The following is a 25,230-nucleotide window of genomic DNA, read 5'->3' on the forward strand; positions in this document are numbered from 1 at the left end:
CGTGCAGAGGACCCAGGTGCCATGATGATTTCGAACAGCTCAAGAGAGATGGAGCTGTAAATCCAGTTGAGGACGGTGAAGTCGTCACGGGCCCAGTCCGACATGGGCGAGGTGTCGGACGGCGAGGCGCCATCTGAGCCGAGCACGTGAGCAGTGAGGCCATAGCGTCCGAGGGAGGCGAGGAAGAGCTCGCGCCATTGAGCATAGTTCGAGTCTTTGAGATCAAGGGTGACTAGGACATACGTTTTGATTGAGTGGATGAAGGTGGATGCTGCGGGATGGGGTATGATTCGGTGGTGCGTTTGGGCTTCTCCTTGGCGGCTGCAGGGGAGCTGGTTTTTCTTCCTCCTCGGCTTGACGAGTGATCTCAGCCTCGCGTTCGGCGACGGTAGCCTCGCGTTGTTGCAGCTGGGTCTCGAGTGCTGCGAGCTCTTCAGGTGTCATGGCGGAGGTAGGGGTTTGCTGGATATTGGAGAGGAGGAGGAGGATCAAACTGCTAGGGTTCACGAGGAAGAGGAATGACCGGTGTCTGATACCATGTAAGACAGATAGGAATCGGGGCTGCAAGATTGCACGCCTCCTCTATTCTCATTGCCACAATATACATATACATGGTATGAACTTGTCTTGCAAGTCAAGGTAATTACAAGCCGACTCAGTCTATGTTTGGTAATCTAAACATACACGGATGTTTAGCATTGTTGGCTGGATATGGTACATCAACTGACCGACTAGATACATGACTCTCTAACAATAACCGATCACTGCTCAACGATGGCTTCAGACACGTCCTTCCCTACTTGCTTCACAATTCACACCACTGTTAACTACCTTCAAACCTGCGGTGAGAGCTAGTGTGAGGGGGTTGTGGACCTTGTGGTAATGGTTTAGAGTGGCGTGAATGATACTAGAAAATTCTACTCTAATTTTAGCGACGACAGTTTTAAAGCACTAACGAGGATGCCTAACATGCAATTCTAAAGCAAGAGAAATGATTAATCAAGTGGAAGGAAGATATGGCATGAAGGTAATGAGTAGTGTTGGGGATGCAATCATAGAAACTTGATGATGATTTACCGACGTTCAGATAGTTAGCGTTGTTCTACACCTCATTCATGAAAGCTTCAGAACTTTAGTAGTCGAAAGTTGATGAAGGTTTAAAAACTTGTCAAAACATATTTGAAAGTGGGCTTGTTTCAAAGCCCTTGTCAAAGAAACACGAATATGCAAATAAAATATAGAAGTCAAAACGAAAAACATGGGAAACGGGCGGATGTCGCATGCAATCTCTGCCAAAGAGTGTACCAAAAGCTACATGCATGAGCTAATTAAGCTCTAATCATAAAACAAGTTTCTAAATCTTGGCAAAATCATGCGGCTAAGGAGTAAACCAAATTTGCGATTAGTGAGTGTGATAACTAATAAGCAGTTGTTTCGTACTGCCATTAGTGTGTTTGTAATGGTATATCAAGGCCGTACAACCAATGGACATTTCACCAACTTGACACATGGTCAGTATCTTCTGCTCTCGACTAACAATTAACAAACATTCGTTGTTGGATGAACAGCTAGTATTTCCAGATCGCTGGGTCACTCCATGGGATGCCAGTTACGTACTAAAAGGTTCTTTCATGTATATAAATTATAGTACTCTTTTAGATCACGGTTTATACTTGCTCTTTTTTAGGGCAATACTTACTTGTTATTGTACTATCTATACCTTTCTCAGAACGATTCCTGATCAAGGCTTGCACATGCACTGCAGCAAGGCGCTGTCATTTCAGTAGAATTTATTTAACATGTATATGTGTGTAGTAGAAAAGAAAGAACCCTGCTACAAATCTGATGTCAGACATTTAAAAATGGTAATCGAATATAATTTATGGCGAATTACATGTCATGAGCTTAGCACTCCCTTTAGCAAGCATGGCAAATTCTGACATGTACATTTTAAATTTTGCTAGGATTTGCCATGTTTGCTGAAGAGAATTTTCATGCTCGACACACAATTTGCCATCGCCGAAAAAAAAACATGATCGATGCAGATGAAGCTAGTCTGGAAGGAACGCAGCTTCAGTGCCATAAAAGCACTAGCCTTTGGGTCTTTGACATGTGGGCCAGCCACATGTCATAGGTCCTTAAGGCACCCAACCGCAGTCTGTAAGGAGTAGTGCCTGTTCCAGTGGTTGAAGAAACTACTCGCTCCGTTCCAAAATACTGGTAGTTTGATGGAGTAGTCTATATACATGCGAGAAGGTGCATCTGGTTGTATGAGTAGAAAAGACTAACTGCCCGCAAAAAAAAAAGAGAGTAGAAAAGACTAATTACTGTCAGCGCTGGTGGGTCAATGATTATGGTAGAGTCATGGTCACTTAGTAAGTGGGGGGTCACATACTGATCCAATTCCCCGAAACCCTAAAAAACCCTGGCGGCAATTAGGGTTAGGTGGACACGGCGGTGCCCGCTGATCTCAACGGCGGGGCGCATCGAAAAGCACGGGGACAATGGCAACATCGGCCGCCGGCAAGGGATGGAAGCGCGGCACCCTCTCTCCTCGCTCCGCTTGAGTGCAGATGGAGGAAGCGCTTGGAAAGCTGGACATCTCGGAGGACGAAGCGACACCACTGGTGATCGATGACGCCAACGATGGTGATCCAACCAAGTTTCTGCTAGTAGGGAAGGTTCTACACCGCAATCTCCTTCACATTAACACGATTAGCAACGCCCTCCGTCCAGCATGGGGAAACCCTAGAGGTCTGACCTTCCGACCTATGGGGGAAATTTGTTTGCTGCTGAATTTGAATCCAAACGGGATCGCGACCGTGTTTGGGAGGGAGGTCCATGGCACATCAGTAAGAACGCGGTGATCCTGGAGGATTTTGAAGCACATATGCAGCCTTCTAAACTCAGGTTTGATAGACTGCAGGTTTGGGCAAGGGTAGTTAATCTACCATATAATCTCAGAAACGACAGACGGGGCTTGGCGATAGCTCAGTAGATCGACAAGCACGCCTCGGTCGTCCAGATTGATCCAGTGGGGGGTTTTCTGCGAGCAAGAGTGACCATTGATGTGCTTAAACCCCTCCATCGATGGATCATTATTGAGTCGACGAAGAGAGACAAAGTGGATTGCTACAACATCGAGTATGAACAGATTCCTCACTTTTGCTTCTCTTGTGGACGGCTAGGGCACTCTGATCTCTTCTGTCCCATGCCTGGGACACGAGATGCAAAGGGTGATCTCCCCTTCAACTCAAGCCTTCGGGCGGCTGAGGATCGGAAGAAGGGTTTTTCTGGTGAGAGCTCATCCAAGGAACAACATGAAACAAGGCAAAGCACGAAGGAATCATGGGCATCAAGCACCAAGCAGAACAAGGGGGTCGAGGTTACTTCCCCAGTGAAGAACCCAGTACTGAACAAGCGGAAGGGTGGCCACAACAGGTGAAAGAACATGCGGTGCCCCCATGTTTGGTTTTGGTAATTGATGACAATCTCTATGGACTATTGGTTGCCTTGAGTTATATTTGAAGGTTTTGTCCATAGGCTTTTCTTGGAGTACATGTGTTGATTTCAAGGAGAGTTTGTGTTGACCAAGGTGTTATTCAAGGAATTATCCAAAGATTGGTCATGTGAGAGTTGAGCTTATTGCAAGCATGTCTTGAAGAAGAAGATTGTGTGATCATTCATGTTTACCTTCAAGACATCATCCAAACGAAGAGAGTTGGAAAGATTCAAGGTTGATCAAGACTAAGTCAAGAGTGAATCAAATTGATCAACTCACAAAGCGTAGAAGATGTACCGAGAGGGATCAAGTGGTCCCATGGTTTGGTAAGCATTGTCCATTGTGCTTTGTGTACTAACCCATGGTCTATGTGAGAGTTCTACGTGGGGTTAGGTACGTGTTCATGGGCTTGTGTCAAGAGGAATATATCACTCAACCCATGGAGAGGATGACATCAAGTGGTGATCGCCATCAAGATTGCCGTGTGCAAGTTCAAGTGGATCATCGCGAAGAGATCAAGTGCTTGAAGCTTGCCGGCCATTGTGATGACAATGGACTTGTGAAGATGTGCCGAAGAGTGGCTCACCCATAGTGGACTATGGGGGAGCAATCATCTAGTCTTCATCGAGCCAACGTAATCAAGAAAGGTGGTCCAACTTGAGGGAGTCAAGATCGTCATCATCTAGCTCAAGTGAACCATGTGCAAGGCAAAGGTTTGCCCTTGATAGGTTTTCTATTTTACCGGTCTCATGGTGGTAGTTTGGAGACCGGGTTATAGGATCTTTTGCCGTACTATCAAGGGGGGCTCTCAAGTTGGTAGCTTGATCGTATCGTTAGTAGAGAGCTCAAACCATTGCATCCTTGCATCATCTTTCTTGGTTCTTGTTTGGTTCTCTTTGTGAGTCTTAGAGCTTACGGTCATCTTGTTGTCAACCTTGAGTTCATCGAAAACGGAGTTCACTTGCTTCTTCTATGATGTTTTCGATGTTGGAGGTTTTGCCGGTTCTTCTCGGTTGGAGGTTTCACTCCTCTATTCGTTGTTTTGATGCTACTCGTCGTCTTGTTTCCAACAAGCTTGAGTTTGCTCAATTCGGAGCTCATATGCAGAAGTTATGGCAGTTCTGGTTTTCTTGAGTGTGGTTTTTGTCAGGGTCCCAGCGGTAGTACCGTGGTACCCAGCGGTAGTACCGCTGAGGAGTCACAAGCGGCAGTACCGCTCCGCAGCGGTAGTACCGGCGGTGACTCCGTAGCAGTACTACCGTTGGCTTACCAGGTCCCTACCGCGTCGATTCGAGGGGTCTTTTTCTGTGTCGGAATGTGCGGTACCTCACTACGGCAGTAGTGCGGCAGTACCGCTCCTTAGCGGCAGTACCGCCCTTCCTCCGTGGTAGCCGCCCGATTCCCTCTTTCTCTTTACCCTTCGTTCTGTGCGGCAGTACTGCCTAACCCAACGGTAGTACCGTTGTCTCCTACGGTACTACCGCCCCAAGGTTCATGTTTTGTTGCTCCTTTTCCCTGTTTCTTCCACCTGAGCGGTAGTACCGCTCGTGGAGCGGTAGTACCGCTCGTGTGCGGGCTGAGCACATAACGGTTGGATTTTCCCCCTCCTATAAAAGGGGGTCTTCTTCCCAATGAACCTTATCCTTTGAGCTCGTGTTCTTCCACCATTGTTGACCTTCTTCGAGCTTGCTAACTCTCAATCCCTCCATGGATTCTTGCTAGTTTTTGAGGAAAAAGAGAGAGGAGATCTAGATCCACATTTCCACCAATCACTTTCTCCTCTATGTGAGGGGAACCCCTTGGATCTAGATCTTGGAGTTCTTGGTGTTCTCCTTCTTGTTCTTCCTCTCATTTTCCTCCCTAGCATTAGTTGCTTCGGTGGGATTTGAGAGAGAAGGACTTGGGCACTCTGTGTGCCCTTGCCATTGCATTTGGTGCATCGGTTTGAGTTCTCCACGTGATACGTGGAAGTTACAAGTTGAGAAGCTTATTACTCTTGGGTGCTTGGTACCCTTGAGCTTGTTCCTCTTGGGTGCTTGGGCGCCCTAGACGGTTGTTGGTGTTCGGAGCTCAATCATTGTGGTGCAAAGCTCCGGGAAAGCGTCGGGGTCTCCAATTAGGTTGTGGAAATCGCCCCGAGCAATTTGACGGGTACTGGTGACCGCCCCCAAGGGTTAACAAAGTGTACGGGTTCGGTGACCGCCCCCAAGGGTTGCCATTTGTACGGGTTCGGTGACTTCCCTCAAGGGTCCCTTAGTGGAATCACGGCATCTTGCATTGTGCGAGAGCGTGAGGAGATTACGGTGGCCCTAGTGGCTTCTTGGGGAGCATTGTGCCTCCACACCGCTCCAAACGGAGATTAGCATCCGCAAGGGTGTGAACTTCGGGATACATCGTTGTCTCCTCGTGCCTCGGTTATCTCTTACCCGAGCCCTTTACTTATGCACTTTACTTTGTGATAGCCATATTGTTCTTTGTTATATATCTTGCTATCTCATAGTTGCTTTTCTTGCTTAGCATAAGTTGTTGGTGCACATAGGTGAGCCTAGTTGTTTTAGGTTTTATGCTTGGCAAATTAACCGCTAGGTTTATTCCGCATTTGTTCAAGCCTAAACCGTAATTATTTTAAAGCGCCTATCCACCCCCCCCCCTCTAGGCGACATCCACGATCTTTCAACAGGTTTACCGAAGGGTGGATACAGCCCCGCTAGCTATAAAAGAACAGGGGGAAGTGCATGCGACTATTGAAGAAGTAACAGGAAAGAGCTCAGCTGCAGATTCTGGAAACTTGACTGATGTGTTCATAGAGAGAGATCTGAAGAAAAAGAAACCGACACCACCAACATCTGAAACCTCAGCAGGGGCTGCAGGCCAGCCCTGCCCGAGCCAATGAGTGTCATAAGCTGGAACTGCCGAGGGCTTGGGAACCCTCGGACAGTTCGGGAGCTTCGCAAGATTGTGAAGCAAGAAGGTCCCTCCCTTTTGTTCGTTATGGAAACCAAAATAAAGGGAAAGCGTGTGGATGAGTTGAAAACCACTCTGGGTTTTTCGGGATGCTTTGTCGTTGATAGCAGCGGCCTGAGCGGCGGAATTGGCCTTTTTTGGACAAAGGATGCAATTGTTACATTGGAAAACTATAGTTTGTCTCATATTGATGTGAAAGTCACTCTGAATAATAAGATGTGGCACTTCACTGGTTTTTATGGTGAGCTAAGGGTGGAAAATAGACATCACAGTTGGCGGTTTTTACGTACTTTGTATGCCATTCAGCATGAAGCTTGGATATGTATGGGAGATTTTAATGAAACACTTCATGTCGAAGAGCATTTCAGCATCAATGCTAGACCCGAAAACCAGATGCGGGCATTCCGGGATGCAGTAACAGATTGCGCGCTCCAAGATGTGGGGTGGCGAGGAGTCCCATTCACATGGGATAACAGACAACCAGGTAACACGAATGTAAAAGCAAGGCTAGACCGTGTACTAGCTAATCCTAGTTTCATGGGGTTGTTTGAGTTTACGTCCGTGAAGCACATAAGCAGTGTGGAGTCGGATCACTGCTTTGTACTGGCGGAGCTACGATCAGTTATGGCGTCAGTTTGGACGCGCGCTCAACGTTCGTTTCGATACGAGAATGTGTGGCAGACACATGCAGACTACGATGCCAAAGTCCGGGCCATGTGGCAATCAGGTGCCGGGCAAAGAGGTCTGTAGGGGGTGGTGGATGCCCTTGCAATTGTTCAGACTCAGCTCGGCTCATGGGGCGATCAAGAGTTTGGTAACATGGAGAAGAAAGTGCGGAAACTGCAGAAACGACTTGAAAGGTTGAGATGTGCCTCGGTGGGTCGCGGCCCATCGAAGGAAGAGATTGCAGTAGCAAACCAGCTACGTGAGGCATTGCGACAAGAGGAAATTTGGCTCAAACAAAGATCGCGTGTCTCTTGGCTGCGAGAAGGGGACCAAAACACTGGATATTTCCAGGCTCAGGCCGCCCAAAGAAAGAGAATTAACAGGATCACTTCATTGGAAAAATCTGATGGACATGTGTGCACGTCACCAGATGAAGTGAAGACTGAAATTTTGAGCTTCTACGAGGAGCTGTACCATTCCCAAGGATACACCCCGATGGATGAGCTATTGAATTGTGTCCAACCTCGAGTGACCGAAGCTATGAACGAGATGTTAGAGAAAGACTTTGTTGCTCAGGAGGTGAAGGCCGTGCTTTTTGAGATGGCACCGTCGAAGGCCCCGGGGGTCGATGGTTTCACAGTAGGATTCTATCAACGGCACTGGGATGTCGTGTGTGAAGATGTCACCACAGCTGTACTGGGATTTCTGAATGGGGGTGAACTTCCCTTGGGTCTGAATGACACTGCAATAACACTTATCCCCAAGGTCCGCAACCCCCAAAAGATCTCTCAGTTTAGACCGATTGCTCTATGCCCTGTATTGTACAAAATTGCAGTAAAAGTCGCAGCCAACAGGACTCGACTTATCCTTGATGAGGTCATAGGAGAGGAACAAAGCGCTTTCGTACCGGGCCGGCTAATCACAGATAATGTGCTGGTCGCGTACGAAACCATTCACGCTATCAGAAGAAGGAAAAAGGGAAATAACTCTTGCTGTGCGGTGAAGTTAGATATGCTCAAAGCCTATGATAGAGTCGAGTGGCACTACCTCGAGGCCATGTTGATGAGACTAGGCTTTGGAGATCGTTTCATCAGACTGGTCATGAAGTGTGTATCGTCTGTGACATTTACAATCAAGGTAAATGGAGAGCTATTACCCTACTTCTCTCCTACCAGGGGCTTAAGGCAAGGTGACCCTTGGTCGCCGTACCTTTTTCTCATATGTGCACAAGGCCTAACCTCACTCCTAAACAGCTATGGAGGGGCTTATATTGATAGAGGCATACGGGTAAGTGTTCATGCACCATGGGTTAATCATCTACTCTTTGCTGATGACAGTCTCATCTTCCTCAATGCTAAAACCCAAAGTGCAGAACGGCTAAATGAAGTTCTCCATATCTATGCTGAGTGTTCGGGCCAAGCCGTGAACCGGGAGAAGAGCTCTATCTTGTTTAGTGCAAATACAGGACAATCACTTAGAGAAGAATTAGAAACTTCTCTAGGAATTTCCAAGGAAGCGTTTTCAGAACGCTACCTAGGATTACCTACCGCTGTTGGAAGAATAACCAGCGGCACCTTCTCTCATATTGTGGAGCGTGTGCGCGGCAAGATCAGTGGTTGGTCGGAAAGGAACCTAGCTTGTGCTGGCCGAGAGGTCTTATTGAAGTCCATTGCCCAAGCAATACCGACATACAGTATGAGTTGTTTCTTGCTGACAAAAAAAGTATGCAAGCAGATCACTTCACCAATGGCTCAATATTGGTGGGGTAGCTCCATTGACAGGCGATCCCTCCACTGGCTATCATGGAAGAAACTTACTGAGCCAAAGATCAAAGGAGGGATGGGCTTTAAAGATCCTGAACTTTTTAACCTTGCCATGCTTGGCAAGCAAGGTTGGAGACTGTTGACACACCCCAACAGTTTATGTGCGCGGGTACTAAAAGGAAAATATTACCCAAACACTGATTTTCTGCATGCTACGGTTCCCGCTCGAGCTTCCTCTACGTGGAGAGCGATTGTGGCAGGGCGGAAAGCGCTGGACGTTGGTCTGATTCATAGGATTGGAGACGGTTCCTCTATTTCCATATGGGCCGATCAGTGGATCCCCAACACAATAAGTCTGAAACCTATGGGCCGAATTGGTTCTGCACCATTGCAAATGGTCTCGGACTTGATTGATGAATACACAGGAAACTGGAATGTGGACTTGGGTCCGTCAAAATTTTCTTCACCCAGACGCGGAGGCAATTCTAGATATCCCTTTGAATTTGGTGGGGGTGATGATACTTTGGCGTGGGCTTTGGAAAAATCAGGCCAGTACACTGTTAAATCAGTGTATCGCTCTCTAATGACTAGCAACGAGCTCAGCACTCTAGAGGAAGGGACGATTACGGATACTTCATCCTCAAATAAACAGTTATGGTCTGCTTTGTGGAAACTACATGTGGTACCCAAGGTGCGAGTGTTCTGGTGGAGGGCTCTTCGAGGTATCCTCCTGGACGCAGCAACGCTGAAGTACAGACATATTAAACCTTTAGGCCGATGCGATATCTGCCAGGCCATGGATGAAACGCTTATGCATGCACTCGTCTCGTGTACTCATGCTAAAGCGTTCTGGATCGCAGCCAAGGACCGATTTGACCTGAACCTCCCCAGATTGAATCCCTACACTTGGGCGCGCGATATATTGCTAGATAAGCAATTTTCAGCAGAAGACAGGTGCAAAATCATCACCATCATGCACTCCATTTGGTTGTCTCGTAATAGATGGACTCATGACAAAGAAGGTTATAACCCAGCCGAAGCTATCAAGTGGGTCCATGAGACCCTCTCCCTCTTGGAGCTTCCGGCTAGACGCTCAAAATCCACATCAACACAAGCCTGGTGTCCACCAGATGCGGGGTGGATTATCATCAACACTGACGGCTCAGTTCTGCCCGATGCCCTCTCCGCAGGAGCGGGTGGAGTTGCTCGCTCGCATCTTGCGTTCTTGGGAACATGGTGCAAGCCTCTGCTAGGAGTTTCAGACCCTTTCATCTCTGAGCTGCTGGCGCTTCGGGAGGGAGTAATCTTTGCTCAGCTTCGAGGATACTCACATGTGATTATATAGGTTGATTGCGAGGAGCTTATTAACCTCTGGAATACGCGCTCATCCACAAGATCAGTAGCGGCGCCTATCTTAAGAGAATTGGAAGCTATTTTACCTAGTTTTACTTCTTTTTCAGTTCGGCACATTAGTAGGGAGCTAAATTTTCCGGCTCATGAGTGTGCGCAACATGCGTGTTCTCTAGATGGGACGGAGAGCTGGCTAGTTCAGAGCCCTGATTTTCTGCACAGCTGCCTTCATGCAGATTGTAATCGTATGCTACTTCCCTGAGTAAAGCTCTCTTTTCGGTGCAAAAAAAAAAATGATTATGGTAGATCGAGCGATGGATGATTCGATCGGGGAGCAGGACAAGAACCTATGGAGTACTATCGTACTTCGCCTAGATGCTGATTTAATTTATTGTGTTGCAGGTGCACATGAATCTTGCGTGTCCCAACGGCCCGGTTAGGCAGCCCAGGCGCGGTCACATGTGTTCGTTGGTGTTGGTTCCGGCGCTCGCTGATTTCGCAGGGGCAAAAGGCGTTTGGTGGCCGTATTTGTTTACCCGATGAAGCGTGCCGGCTTCGTTGATGCTTGGCTCGAGCGGGAGAAAGGCCAAGAACGTGCCCGCCTCGCCTGCCGAGACCGAACTCCGCGCCGGAATGCCCCGTCCATCCAAATGCGACGCGATGGATGGTCCACGGACGGACAGCGGCACTGTTGCGCCATTGAGCGGCGGCGCAGGACGGCAGGAGGAGGAGGAGGAGCACCCTCTGTCTGTTCCCTGCGCCACAAGCAACAGCGCCGCTCCCAATTTATTTACCCGCTCCGAGATCTGCAGCCGCAGCAGCACAGTTCCCGATCTTAATTCCGCGCAGGCACATGCGGGGCCGACGCGGAAGGGGAAGGTCCCGGTCTCGGCTCTGACGCCTGCGAGATCGCGAGCGCTGCGACCGTACGCGGCGGGTTGCTGCTGCTGCTGGGTCTGCTTGCTCGGCTGCTTTGGCCTTTTCAGCTTTCAGCCTTGGGGGCCCGAGTCCCGGGTGAGTGCAGTTACTCCTAGTATTAGGTGTGACACAGGCCGCACAGACGCCACGGTTGTCGACTCGCTCATGTTTGAACGAGCGTGACCGTGTAGGTGTAGGTGCGAAATGGTCTCGCTTGCGACTTGGGACCGCCTGCTTGCTGTTGAACGCAGACTGCCGTGTCTGCGGACACCAGTTTTTGTAATGATTTCTTGCTGTGTCCGATCATTCATTCCATCACGCGATTCGATTTCGACCATGCACGTCTTCTCGAAAAAAGGAAATCCACGGAGTTTGTGGTCTCGACACGACCGGAGAAGATGACGGCAGTGGCAGTGCGCCCCTTCCATTAACGCCTTCGCGTGCGCCAAAACAATACTCCTAAACTCGTACTACTACTACTACTACTCCTACGTACTACTTACTGTATGTCTGTATATACAAAATCTGCAAAGCCCGCAGCCCCACAGGTCAGTCGCTGCCGAGGCAAAGGAAGATCTCACGTGTCGCTGTTGGACCCAGTGGCTGGCTGTTTAAGAGTAGCGCATGGCCGCGACACGATATTTGCCTTGGCTGGTGGGCCCGTACAGTACAGGACGTTCCTTCCTAGTGCATGGGCGTCTCGGACTGCTCGGCTGCCCTCTCTTTCCGTTTCGTTTCGGAAGTTTCAGTGGCCATTTAGGAAAGCAGTAAAGACCAAGATGCGTTTTTTCTCTCCCTGCACGACTGCTATGCCTACGACTACGAGGACTCTCGGTTCTTCCTTCCGTTTACCCATGTTTTATAGGCCTCCTTTTCCGTTTCCGTTTCCGTTTCCGTTCGTCCGTTCGCAGTTGGAAGCCTCCCATCCCAACGAACGAAATACAAGAACATGACGCAAACATGATTGAATTCGCTTTGCGCGCACCCGTCGAATTTGTTCTCCACTAGCGACCTACTACGACTGATAAGAACTACTCCTACTACTAAAGCAGAAGGGGGCATAGGAGGGAATACAGTACAGTAGAGTAGTAGTTGGAGGGGAAACCCCTGCAGAAAGTGAAGATTTTATACCTAGCTTCCCGATTAAGAGATACCTTTCTCCTGCCATTACCGAACTTGCTTCATTCCCTCCCTTCCTTCCTACTGCCCGTCGCCCTCTGCAAAATGCCGTCCGCGCGCTAGCTACCAAAGTGGTTAGTCGCCAAACCCCAGACCGATTCCTCCTCCCCGTGCCCGTGCCTTTGGCGTGCCGTGCCTGCACGTACGTCCACCGCCCGACTGCTTAGTGGCATGAAGGACCTGGTGTCGTGCTTCAGCGAGCACGCCGTCAGGATCTCCGACGTCGCCTGCTCCGGCTCCGCCGCCGCCAATGCGGCCGCGGCGGCCACGACGGGGACGGCCGACGGCGGGGGCAGGGCGGCGGGGATCAGCGCGGTCACCACCGTGTACCGCTCGCGCCTCTCGGCGTCCGGCAAGGACCTGCTCGTCGACGTCACGTGGGCGCGCTCGCCGGACGGCCCCGCGCTCTCCGTCGCCGTCCACGACGCCGGCGCCCCGCGGCACCGGGCCGCCGCCGCCGCCGCCCCGCGCCACCTGCACAGGCGGAAGGGGAGCGGCACCTTCACCGCGGGCAGCTGCGTGGTGGGCGTCTTTTGGGACTACGCGGCGGCGCGGTACGGCGCGGGGCCCGAGCCCGTCTCCGGGTTCTACGTCGCCGTGGTCGCCGACGCCGAGTTCGTGCTCCTGCTCGGCGACATGAGCCGGGGCTACGTGGAGCGGCTGCACGGCGGGATACCGGTGGCCGAGTCGCGGATGGCGCGGCGGCGGGAGCGGTTCGTCGGGTGCGGGTGCTGGCACACCAGGGCGCGCTTCCTGGAGTCCGGCGCGGAGCACGAGATCGGCGTCGGGCTGGAGGGCGACACGGAGGCGTGGGTCACCGTGGACGGCCGGAAGGTGGTGCAGCTGCGGCGGCTGCGGTGGAACTTCCGCGGCAGCCACACCCTCATCCTGGACGGCGGCGCGCCGGTGGACATGACGTGGGACCTCCACGGCTGGCTCTTCCACGCGATCGACCCCTCCGCCTCCTCGTCCAGCGCCGTCTTCACGTTCCACGCGCGCGGTGCGTCGGAGACGAGGCTGTGGATGGACGACGACGACGGCGCCGCCAGCAGCAGCGGCGAAAGCGACAAGGAGCACGACAAGCCTCTGGCGCCGGCGCCGGCGCGCGGCCAGCGACAGAAGCAGGGGCCGTCAGGGCAGGGGTTCTGCCTGCTCATCCAGGGCTTCAGGAGATCCTCCAAGACCACCTGATCTGTACATTCCGCCACAGGATTTCTTCACCAATCCTTTTCGACTTCTTCTTGGTTTGTGTGCCTGGAAATGAAATTTAGGGTCGATGTACTTACTGATTGATGCTGGTTGTGAATTGATCCGATGCTTCACAGAATCACACGAGCGTGAAGCTGTGAATGGTAGGTAGACGTGCGTGGGGAGGTTCATGTTGACATAAGAAGGCGTTGGTTTTCCGTTTTTTGCTTGCTGATTTGATTGATACCTGACTGTGAATGTGTTGTGGATTCCAGAAATATACAAACAAAGGTTGCAACATTTTGTTTAAACCGTTTGCTCCTTTTCATTGCACATAGCCACAGCATTTTGTTTGAGCATGTTTGTATGGGTTGTGTAAGCTGATTTGCACCATTAAAACCGCAGTATTTGGGATGCTGACACGCAAGAGTGATAAACAAGCAAGTTAAGAAAACTTTATGGATATATCAAGCCGGGTGGAGATGGGGATAAAAACACTTTTTCTCCGCAATCCTTGTCATTCTCTAGCTTTGAGTAAACCGCGCACACAACCATAGACATCGCCGACGTCGATTGTGAGCTTTATAAACAAAACTTGTGTTTGACATATCAACTCTTCTTCTAATCTAAAATAAAATGGGGCCCCTCTCAATTATTCCGGGACATGACTGCCACTCTCACGAATCCGAGAGGTCCCAAAGAGAAGAAGCAAATGAAACATGGTCCAACCTTACGAGTGTGGAATTCTGAAATGAAACATTTGTGGGATTCTGAAAAACAAAACCAATAAGATATTATATCGATTGCAAAAAGACTTGGGGACGTTTATCCGATGCAATGATGGCATAAATTCAGGATTCGCTCGAAAACCAGAGTCGCTAGTGGCTATTCCTTCCTCCCTCTTGATCAAGATGAGCTTTGCTAATTTGTTGACCTACTGCTTGCCTTCGCTGTGGCCAACTTATGCCATTCACCTGCCTGCCAAAGGTCAACATGTTAGGCTAGTGAGAAGAGAACTAGCCCAACTAACCGGCCATTTATGGGATTCACAGTAGCACAAGAGTAACGGCTTCAGAAAAGCCTCCTAGTTTTAACCCTAGGTGTTTTCTTTGTTCCGCTCCGAAATGCTCGAAGTTCTAGATTTGTCCCAAGTAAAACATCTTAAAGTTTGGCAAGTCCATAAAAATTGTAACAACATCAAATTAGTTTCAAGTAGATTCATCATAAAATATATTCTCATACTTTATATAGTTGATGTTGTAGATGTTGACATGTTTTTTCTACAAACTTGCTCAAACTTAACAAATGTTCGACTTAGGACATGCTTAGAACTTCAAGTATTTTGGAACGGGAGGATTAGGATATTGCAACAGAAAAAACATGCACACAATAAATCTGTAGTTCCCGTACACGGAGGATACCTCTCAGCATCCAATGCCCAGTTGGAAAAGGGATGTACGTACTACTTAAGCTGGTATACATTATTGCTTTATAAAGCTGCTGATTCACGACAACAGTAGGTTGCGCAATACATCATCTTCAGACGTCAGCTCCTACGCTGAACTCACATGAACACAACAGACGCCATGGCCATCACGCAGAGGCAGTAGATGTAGCTTCAATCAGGGCATGAGTGATTGGTTTACGCCAGCAGATTACATGTGGTCCAGGACACGTACAGGCAGCAATCTTCATCTTCCATTACTGCTGGGCGGCCACCATGCCTTCCTCTTCCTGAATACTAGAGGATAGCACCACTGATGAACAGACATCCGATCCAGGAGGACGGTATAACATGTGAATTGCGTACTGAACAAGACAATGATTCCAAATGAGGTACAAGGGTACAACCTAGAGTTGAATCTGTAATCAATGGTAAAAGCATAAGGAATCATGGAGGGAAATGCCGATTTGTCAGTGAGCAAAATGACAGCAGGGGCTCCTATCATATTTGAGCAGAAGCCTTGGTGTTTGTTCAGTGATCATGCCAAATGTTTGTCGGAGACAGGCGTGGAAGATGACAGTAACCGGTGCGAGTGATAAACATGCTGGAGCTTAAACATTATGGATTGCCAGGTCCGGTTGAGGTAAGGATCAATCCACTTTCTCCATAATGCTGCACAGATGTTGTCACTTTTTCAAGGAAATCACGCAAAGCATTAACCATCACAGATGTTGATTGCTCATTCTGTAAGAATACAGCTTAAGTTTGACTGATCAACTACTGTTGTAAAATGGGCTTATATGCGTTATACCACATAGTACACAATCTATGACATTATCAATTTACCAGTACAAAGAAATGTGCAGGCTTGAGAGTGGTCATTTCAACAAAATAGAACAAACCAAATAAAACTTTGTTCATTCCAGGCATATTGGACTGGCTTTAATCACGTCCGATTTATTTGCCCAGACATGTCCATAGATTTTGTTCATGCACTGGTTCCAGAAAGGTATGAAATTTATACATGTTTTGTCAATTCTATAAGTAATTTTAAAAAATGTCGAAGTTAGGGCTTGTAAGGCACCCTGGTGTTGCAGTCCCCAGAGCTGTTCGTCTCTCTCGATCACCTCTTTCTTGATCATGATAGCCTTGCTAATTTGTTCAGCTACTAGCCCTAACCATGCCAAGAACTTTATGAAAACCTGCTTAGCAATGCAACTTTACCTGCCTGCTAGGTCAGCATGTTAGGTTAGTGAAAACTAGCGACCTAGTCAGCCATTTATGGTATGACTGACACAAGAGTACCCACATTAGAAAGGTCTCCAATTTGATTGTGGATGGTTTATTTCACCGTCACAGATGATTTCAAATGGACACCTCTGGGTGGCCCGCTTTAAATTGCAACAGCAAAAACACACACACAATTAAGTGGTAATTCCAGGACATGGATGATACCTCCCAGCATCCGATATCCAATCATCCATGGAACACATAAGAAGCTTACTTGTTCGAGTGCCCGAGAGACAGGAGTGTGCTTCAGTTGGTAATCCACGCGAACAGGACAGAGGTAGGTTGCAAAATACATCATCTGCAGACGCCAGGCCGTCTGTTGAAGCTTCACATGGACGGAACAGAAGTCATGAGGCAGTACCTGTAACTCAAATCAGAACATGAGTCATGCAAGCAGATTACTTGTGGTCCAGGAAACGTACACCAATCTTCTTCCATTACTGTCGGGCAACCATATGCCTTTCCTGATAGATGGTGGCAAGATGGACGAACGTCTGAGAGCTACAACGCTTTCAAGATGACAACAAAATATAAATCGCGTACTGAACAAGACAATTATTTGAGAGGAGGTACAAGGGTACAGACTAGAATTGAATTTGGAATCAATGAAGAAAATGAATTCACTGTTGAGTATCAAATCAATGAAGAAATTGTATCCCCTTCCCCGTGCTTCCTGTCTTCTGATTGTCATCATTAGATCATCCGTACTATGACATTAAATCGACATGAAAAGAAGAACCAGTGAGGAAAATGATAACTCGGGCTTGAATCATGGTTCAGTGATATCACAAATACTTGTTTAAGAAGATAGTCACATATTAGCCTTCAACTCAAAAAAGTAGAAAATATATGCCATCGAACTATATCACTATACAAAAACTTGATGCTGGAATACAATAATCAGGAAAAAGGAAAGCCTTCTGCTGCACTGCTAAATTAACATTGAACTAAACAAGTAATTGCATAAAAACTACAAATGACCTTCTTGATGATCTTTAGAAAGGCAAGCAGGGATGGCACCAAGGTAAGAAAAACAAAACAATGTTAGAATACATGCCGCATGATTTCTTATTCCAACTTCCAAGTCTCTATTTGGAAGAAGTGTGATGTTACTCCCCATCAAAGAACAGATGATTAGTCACATTGATGGTATGCTTAGTCCGGCTCAGTCACCTAAGTTAACGACGATTTTAGAATAGAGAAATATTGACTTCATCAAACACCAGTTTATTCACAATGGAAAATAAATAGGCCCAACTATACTTGGATGGACATGATGGTTTCTGAAGCAAAAGGGCATCTGAAGGTGGCAGCAGAATGCACTTGCAGTATGACTTCGGAAGCAAAAGGGCGTTCTTAAGGTTGCAGCAGTATGCACTTGCAGTATGATTTCTGAAGCAAAAGGGTGTTCTTAAGGTTGCAGCAGTATGTGCTTACAGTTCGTTGGGGTCTCATTTCTAGAATAAGGAACACTATCTAAGGAATTTTGACTGGAACTGCAGGAGCTTTGCATTTTCATTATAGTGGGAAAGCAAGTGGTACAAAGGCTAAGAACTAGCCAGAAACAGAGGAGAAAGGAGGAAGGAATAAAGAAAGAAAGCCCAGAGCACTAGAAAATAGTGCTTAGGGACTAAAGAAACAAACTGATCACTCCCAAGCCTCCTTGAGGAGGCTGATATCATCTTTGATAAGCAGGAGAACTCTCTGAGGTGTTGCTTGCATGCTGTTGAAAATTCTTGCATTTCGTTCTTTCCAAATTCCCCAAGCAATGTAAGGAACAGCAGTGCACTCATCAATCTCGTTTTTCTTTTTATGAAGCAGTTGGCATTTGGACCACCAATCCAAGGCCGAGGCAGCAGAGAAAACCCCAAGAGCCGCACCTGGGAATAGAGAACCAGCTTGCTGCCATATTTCCTTTGCAAAAGGGCATTGAAGGAACAGGTCAGAAGCTGATTCCATAGTTTGATCGCAGGTAAAACAATTGGCATGATGATCCCATCCTCGAAAATTGCAGGGAGCGCTCGTCCTCGCCTGCACACTTTATCTCCGCTGCATGTTTCATCTGTGGATCTGAACTAGCAGGAGTATACTATTAATGTTAGGAGTCATGGGGCCAATTGCACAGTACAAGGCCATGTGAGACCATCCCGGTACAGGTTACTCATGCCATCAAGTACCGTTTGCCCACAAGGAAAGTTTCTCACGTAGGTGACGAGCGTGCGTGAGTTTGCTCAAAAACAGAAAAAAGGTGACGAGCGTGAAGCATATATGAAGTCTCCATTGATGCATCAGCTTGAAACTGGATTGCACGTATCATTATTCTTTTTTTGAGTTGGATATATCATTAATTCATTATGAATGAATGGCGGAAGTATGATTTGTATTGTTCTTTTTTCTATTGATGGTTCAATGCTTCGTAAACCATTCTGAAAACAAATTCTCCATTTAACAGGAACAAATCTTCATCGTTGTGAAAATATTCTCGTGTACTTTACAACATTATTTACTAATTCTAACCAGAAAATAATTAACAATGTCTATCCAACTCTTATGCCATTATTTTACGTGAAGAATTATAAGAATCTTTTCCGTTTGATTGATTCGTATCTATTTTGAGTTTAATTTTATTGATGTGCAACAAGTCGTCTGGCTGAGCAACTGAAGTTGCACGTCTGTGTCCAGACACATTATAGCACACAAATAATAAACTTTTAATGCATAATGATTATTTTTTAAAATGCACAGCGGATATATTTTCGTACACTATGTTTTTTAAAGATATGTATCATGCACATTTCAATACACGGTTAATATTTTTTAAATACATGTTGAACATTTTTAATACAAAATGAACACTTTTCAATATATGGTTAAAGTTTTTGAATTATATTATGGCAATTTTGGCAAACACAATGATTTTTTTAATACATGAGGAACAGTTTTAAAATTTTCTGATGAGTATTTTATAATACAGGATGAACACTTTTTAAAAAGTGTTCACAATTTCAGAAAAAATTCATGTAACCATAAAGAGTGTTAATGCATGATGGGTATTCTTATATCACATGATGAACATGTTTGAATTATGCTATGAATATTATTTTTAGTGCACGGCAAACAGGATTTTAAATACAAGATGATTTTTTTAATATACGATAATCTTTTAACATGATGAACATTTTTTACCACACTTTTTTTTGTAATGCACATGAACTTTTATTATATCCGCGAACATTTCTGATGTATGTGAACACTCATATTTTTAGCTCGTGTAGTTTTTACCCAAAAGAATAGTAAAGCTGGAAAAAAATGTAAAAAGAAACAAAGGAAAATAATAATAATAATAATAATAATAATAATAATAACAATAATAATAATAATAATAATAATAATAATAATAATAATAATAATAAAAGCAAGTTTCAAACTATAGTGAGAAACCCATCCAAATATTCATAGGAGCGCTCGTCCTGGCTTGAGCACGCTAGTGTCGGGATTCACATTGGGGTATACGTCGATGCCAATATTAAAGCGTCATATGTGCGAGTAAGACGGGCAAATATAAACTATTACTATCGCCGGTGATGGACCTGCCAGGCCACCACGTAGCATATCGTCAAAATACCACTCGCATTCCAAGTTGTATCACTGAACTAGATGACATGAGTAGACGCACTCATCCGGCTTATCGCCACACTCATTTGCAACATGGAAAATTTAAGAAAAATAATAATCTAGTAACACGTGACATGGCATTTTCATAAAAAACTTTGCCATGTCACTTGTACGAATTTTCTTACACTTCCCTACACATGACAAATTTCTTATCCACATCATTTTTTATTGAGCTTACCATGACAAATTTGCAAACACACCATGGCAAATTTATTGACACCTATGTTTTGCCATAGCAAATTTGCTTTGTGATTTATTTATGTCCACTTTTTATATACTCCCTCCGTAAAGAAGATAGAATCGTTTAGATCAATCATATAGTGATCTAGATGATCTTATATTTTTTTTACAGAGGGGGTAGTTTTTGACATGGATAATGGCAATTCTTTTTTTGTACATAACATGTATACAACGATATTTCTTGTTTTTTTTTCGGGTGCCTAAGAAAATGCAGGTACATTTGTTTTTGTGACATGGGAAATTAAGAAATATTGATCTCGTGAAATGAATTTTCAAAACGAAAAACACATGTGAAGTTCAGTTCCTGCCACAGGGGAGTCGATATGTATATGAGCTCGTTGCTTGGGATACTAGCAGTACTAGTAGCATAACGGCACAATATTTGCATCAAATAACGAGTTTTTTGTCTGGATTAATAACGAGTTAATAATGCCAATCTTCATCTTGCAGTGCTGTACCAAACGTACACGGCAACGTACGGTGACGGTAAAGATTCAGTACGTCTGCCCAAACACATGGGCCCACAGCTGCATGTGTCCTGTTCCCTCAAGCCAGTATTTTCTTCGGCCTTTATTGCTGTCCCCACGCGCCTTTCTTCCATTGGTACATATAAGAGGAGCAGGCGAGCTCGTCCACTCTAACGCTGCTCTCATCCCATCCTCTGATATGTAACCTGTCCGCAGTCCAAAGCCTATTTTGCAGCAAGGTCCAGACGAAGAATTTCACTTTCATTTCAGCTTTGATAGTCCAGACTTTTTGAAAGATCGGAATCAGGATGCGCGAAAGGAATTGCACATTGTAGACTTAACATGCGGAATACTGTCCATTTGCCGTGGTGTTCCAAGATATTTTGTCAGGTTCAGAGGTGAGTTGAACATCTTGTACTTTGCCCCATAATCTGATGAAGGCATCAAGGTGCACATGTTATGGCCGGTTTAGCTAGGCCCACCGGGCAATCTTAGCCCACAAGTTATCTTAGGTTAATTCTTATGCAAGTTATCTTAGGTTAATTCTTATGCAAGTTATCTAGGTTATAAATATAGGCTGTAAGACTCTTTTTGGAATTAAGCAATAAGAATATTATTATCATCTCTATTGCCCGGCTCCCAGAGGAGCCGGAACCCTAGCGCCTCTAACCCTAGCCGCCGCCATCTCCCTCCGACGCGACGGCGCCCAGCCGCCGGCGCGTCCGATCATCGCCCCGTCCCACTCCATCCTTCCCCTACAACCTCCGGAGTAGATCCGGTAGGACCCCTGTTTCTACCAATTTGGTATCCAGAGACTTGGGTTCGGTCATGTCGTCATCAACACCCACGCCGCCGCTGCCCATCATCACCACCGCCCCGATGACCAATGCCGGGTCCCCAATGCCGCCGGCCCCCGTCACTTCCGCGCCGCCGACAACCTCCGTCTTCACGCCGGAGGAGATGACCAGCATCCTGCGGGACCTCGTGACGGCCGTCCAGGGCATCTCCCTGTACTTGGCCAGCCCGCACACCACCCGCCGGCTGCGCCCCCCGCCTACAGCCACCCGGCGACGCACTGGCCGATCCAGAACGCATCGGGCCCGAGCGGGACGCCCCTGCTGCCGTTCCAGGCGGGCTACACCGGCAGGCCCCCGCCACTGCTGCACCTGCCCTGGTACTCGGTACCCGCGGCGATCGCCGGGGCCCATCCGTCGCTCCAGCCACCGCTCGCCCCAGCGCCGTCCTGGCCGCAGTGGCCCGCGCCGGTTCCCGCAGCGCCACTCGCGCCTCCCGCACCCGCCCCAGCGCCGCAATGGCAGCACTGGACCGCGCCGGCCCTAGCTGCGCCAACCGTGCCGGTCCAGCTCCCACCGCCGCCGCCCAGCTCTGGACTGGGCCAGTCCACACCAGGAGGATTTCCGATCCAGCAGGTCTGGTTTCCGCCGTCACCGTCCCCGATCCCGGCCTGGCTAACCGGGACGTCGCCACCGCCAGTTTACACAGAGGTCGGGGACCCACCGGTACCCACGCTGCAGTCTGGGGCCTCGTCCGGCTCCGCAAGGGCCTACGACGGCCTTCCCACTGTTGACCGGGCACCGTCATCATCATTGCTCCGCACCGCCGAGCCGGTCGGCCATGGCGCGTCGACCCAGACGCCGCCACGGTTAACCAAGATCGATTTCGCCACTTATGACGACACGGAGGACCCGCTTAACTGGCTTAACCAGTGTGAGCAGTTTTTCCGTGGCCAGCACACGCTCGTGTCGGAGCGCACTTGGCTGGCATCCTACCACCTCCGCGGTGCAGCCCAGACCTGGTACTACGCCCTCGAGCAGGACGAGGGCAGCATGCCCCCTTGGGAGCACTTTCGCGAGCTCTGCCTCCTTCGCTTTGGGCCTCCGGTTCGCGGGAGCCGCCTGGCGGAGCTCGACCGCCTTTCCTTCACCTCCACGGTGCAGGACTTCGTCGACCGTTTCCAGGCCCTGGCATGCCATGCGTCGGGCATGACGGCGCAACAGCGGGCCGACCTCTTTGTCGGTGGACTTCCGGATCACATCCGCGTGGACGTGGAGCTTCGGGGACCCCAGGATCTCCACTCGGCCATGTACTACGCCCGCGCGTTTGAGCGCCGCGCGGTGGCCATCCAGCAGGAATCACCGTCCCGGACCGCTGGGTCGCTACCCTGGCCGGATTCCGCGCAGGGTCGGCCTGCGCAGGCTTCTGCGGCACCCCTTGCCGCGACCGCAGCGCGCCAGTTCCACCGGCTCACCTCAGTCGAACTACTCGAGCGTCGCCGTCAAGGGTTGTGCTTCAACTGCGACGAGCCCTACACGCCCGGCCATGCCTGCCCGCGACTCTTCTACCTGGAGGTTGCAGACTACATTCCAGAGGACGCCGTCGCTGCCGACCTAGCCGCCCCAGCTGTCGAGAAGGTGTTTGACGCTGGTTGATCGCCTCGAGGAGTTCCGCAATCGCTTCCCCACCTTACAGCTCGAGGACGAGCTGTTTGTGCAGGCGGGGAGAAGTGTTATGGCCGGTTTAGCTAGGCCCACCGGGCAATCTTAGCCCACAAGTTATCTTAGGTTAATTCTTATGCAAGTTATCTTAGGTTAATTTTTATGCAAGTTATCTAGGTTATAAATATAGGCTGTAAGACTCTTTTTGGAATTAAGCAATAAGAATATTATTATCTCTATTGCCCTGCTCCCAGAGGAGCCGGAACCCTAGCCGCCTCTAACCCTAGCCGCCGCCATCTCCCTCCGACGCGACGGCGCCCAGCCGCCGGCGCGTCCGATCATCGCCCCGTCCCACTCCATCCTTCCCCTACAACCTCCGGAGCAGATCCGGTAGGACCCCTGTTTCTACCAGCACAGCAGAACAGATGTTAGCCAATCCCCTCATCCAGAATCCATCTAACCCACATTTGATACGCAAGCCCACATAACCCTACAGAGTGACGCGTGAGATGACTGGGTGGAAAAAAATAGTGTTCTCGGAACACCAAATCCACAGTTTACATACCTGTGTTTCCCATGTCTTGAGGAAGATGTTGGGAAGCAATACAATGATTTGAATAGTGAACTATTGGGGGTGTATCTTTTTTTTTCTTGACTCCTGTTTCGCTTCCTACCCTTTTTTTTCTACCAACTCTAGGTCGGTTTGTTGTACATTGTTAAGTACATTGACATCTCCTACATAAGTTTATTTACTAAATGGAGAAGTCCAATCTGTTTTAGATCTACGCTCAACCTACAAACTTCAGTCTCAAACATCAGCAGCGCGTCCTTAGAAAATGCAGTCATACAATAACTGAGATGGCATTTTGACACACCCTACTATACTGCGATGAGAGAGCATCCTGATCTTCCTTCTCAGCTATGAAATGGTTTTTATCAGGTGTAACCATGCAGCATATAACATGGTGGCAAATGAAGGCGTTGTTATTGTTAAGAACTTTTAGCGCATGCATTACCTTCACATTCCTCAGATTAACCAAACCAATGATTTGGTATAGTAGTCTGTATGTTGTTTTCACCAAGTTTTATCTACTTTATTGAATCATTAAGCATTGAGTTCAAATTCTATTTATTGCGCAATCGTATCACTTTTCGCAGTTTGCTAAGTTGTGCTGGTTTAACCCCATAAGGATCAAGTAAACAGTGCAGTTAATTCAACTGAATTCTGTTAGAGTTATAATATAAGTCATGTACCCCTTTGTATTTATCCCGTTGTATAAGGGGTTTCCTGCATATGTTCCACACCTGTACGTGTATATATATCGGCCTATGGCCTCATGGGAATACAAGTTGCATATTCCTAACATGGTATTAGAGCCCTAGGTTTTTTTTCAGCACGCGCAACTCGTGCTCCCCGATCCCAAATTCCTGCATCGGCCGTCGCTGTTCCCCTCCCTCCTCGGCCGATTGCTCAACTCAGCTCCCGCCGTGGCCCCGCCAACCCGCTCCGATCTCCTCCCCGGCTTCACTCTGCCGCTCCGTGCTCTGCCAGATCGAGCCGCTCTGCACTCTCCCGATCGGCTGCAGGTCTTCCGCAAGAGGCCCGAGCACTCCCGTCTCCTGTCCTATACGCTGGCTGCCGTTTTCTGCCACGGCTCGTGCCGCCTGCCAAGGATCGCGACGTCGGACACCATCTGCCGGCCTCCCGTTTCGTCGCTTCCCGCCGTGGGCTGCCGCCGGCCGCCTCCGGATTAGGTCGCGCCTCACCCGCAGGCAGGAATGCCCTGGTCAACGCGCCGCTTGCTGCGCGTTCATTCGCCTTCAACAACCGGGTGATCCAGTTCCACGTACGTGTGTGCGTCCGTGCGTTAGATGGATCGATCGATCTACCTGCTTGGGCTGCTGGTGGGCTACTCGAGGAGGCCTGCTTCTTTGCTGTGGCTTGATTGTTCTGCTGCCGTTGCTTTCTTCAAAAGAAGAGAAAAAAAAAGAAAAAAAAGAGAAAAAAAATGATGCTTTCCTCGCGTATGCATCTCACTCGCTGTCCGCCTACTCTTGGCGGTGTTCCTTACTTTGATCCTGTCTCGCATATGCATCGTTCCTCGGTGCTTGATGCTCCTTCGTCTAT

General features: G+C 48.2%; 1 protein-coding gene across 1 annotated transcript; it reads left to right on the forward strand.

Annotated features, from left to right (window-relative positions):
- The first annotated feature begins 12,209 nt into the window (after positions 1-12,209).
- On the forward strand, positions 12,210-13,753 carry LOC123185454 (uncharacterized). Its single transcript, XM_044597334.1, has one exon. The coding sequence runs from the start codon at positions 12,514-12,516 to the stop codon at positions 13,531-13,533; it is 1,020 nt and encodes a 339-aa protein (XP_044453269.1). The 5' UTR covers positions 12,210-12,513; the 3' UTR covers positions 13,534-13,753.
- Positions 13,754-25,230: the final 11,477 nt, after the last annotated feature.

This window comes from Triticum aestivum, chromosome 2A (assembly GCF_018294505.1).
Source record: "Triticum aestivum cultivar Chinese Spring chromosome 2A, IWGSC CS RefSeq v2.1, whole genome shotgun sequence".
In the NCBI taxonomy this organism is placed as follows: domain Eukaryota; kingdom Viridiplantae; phylum Streptophyta; class Magnoliopsida; order Poales; family Poaceae; genus Triticum; species Triticum aestivum.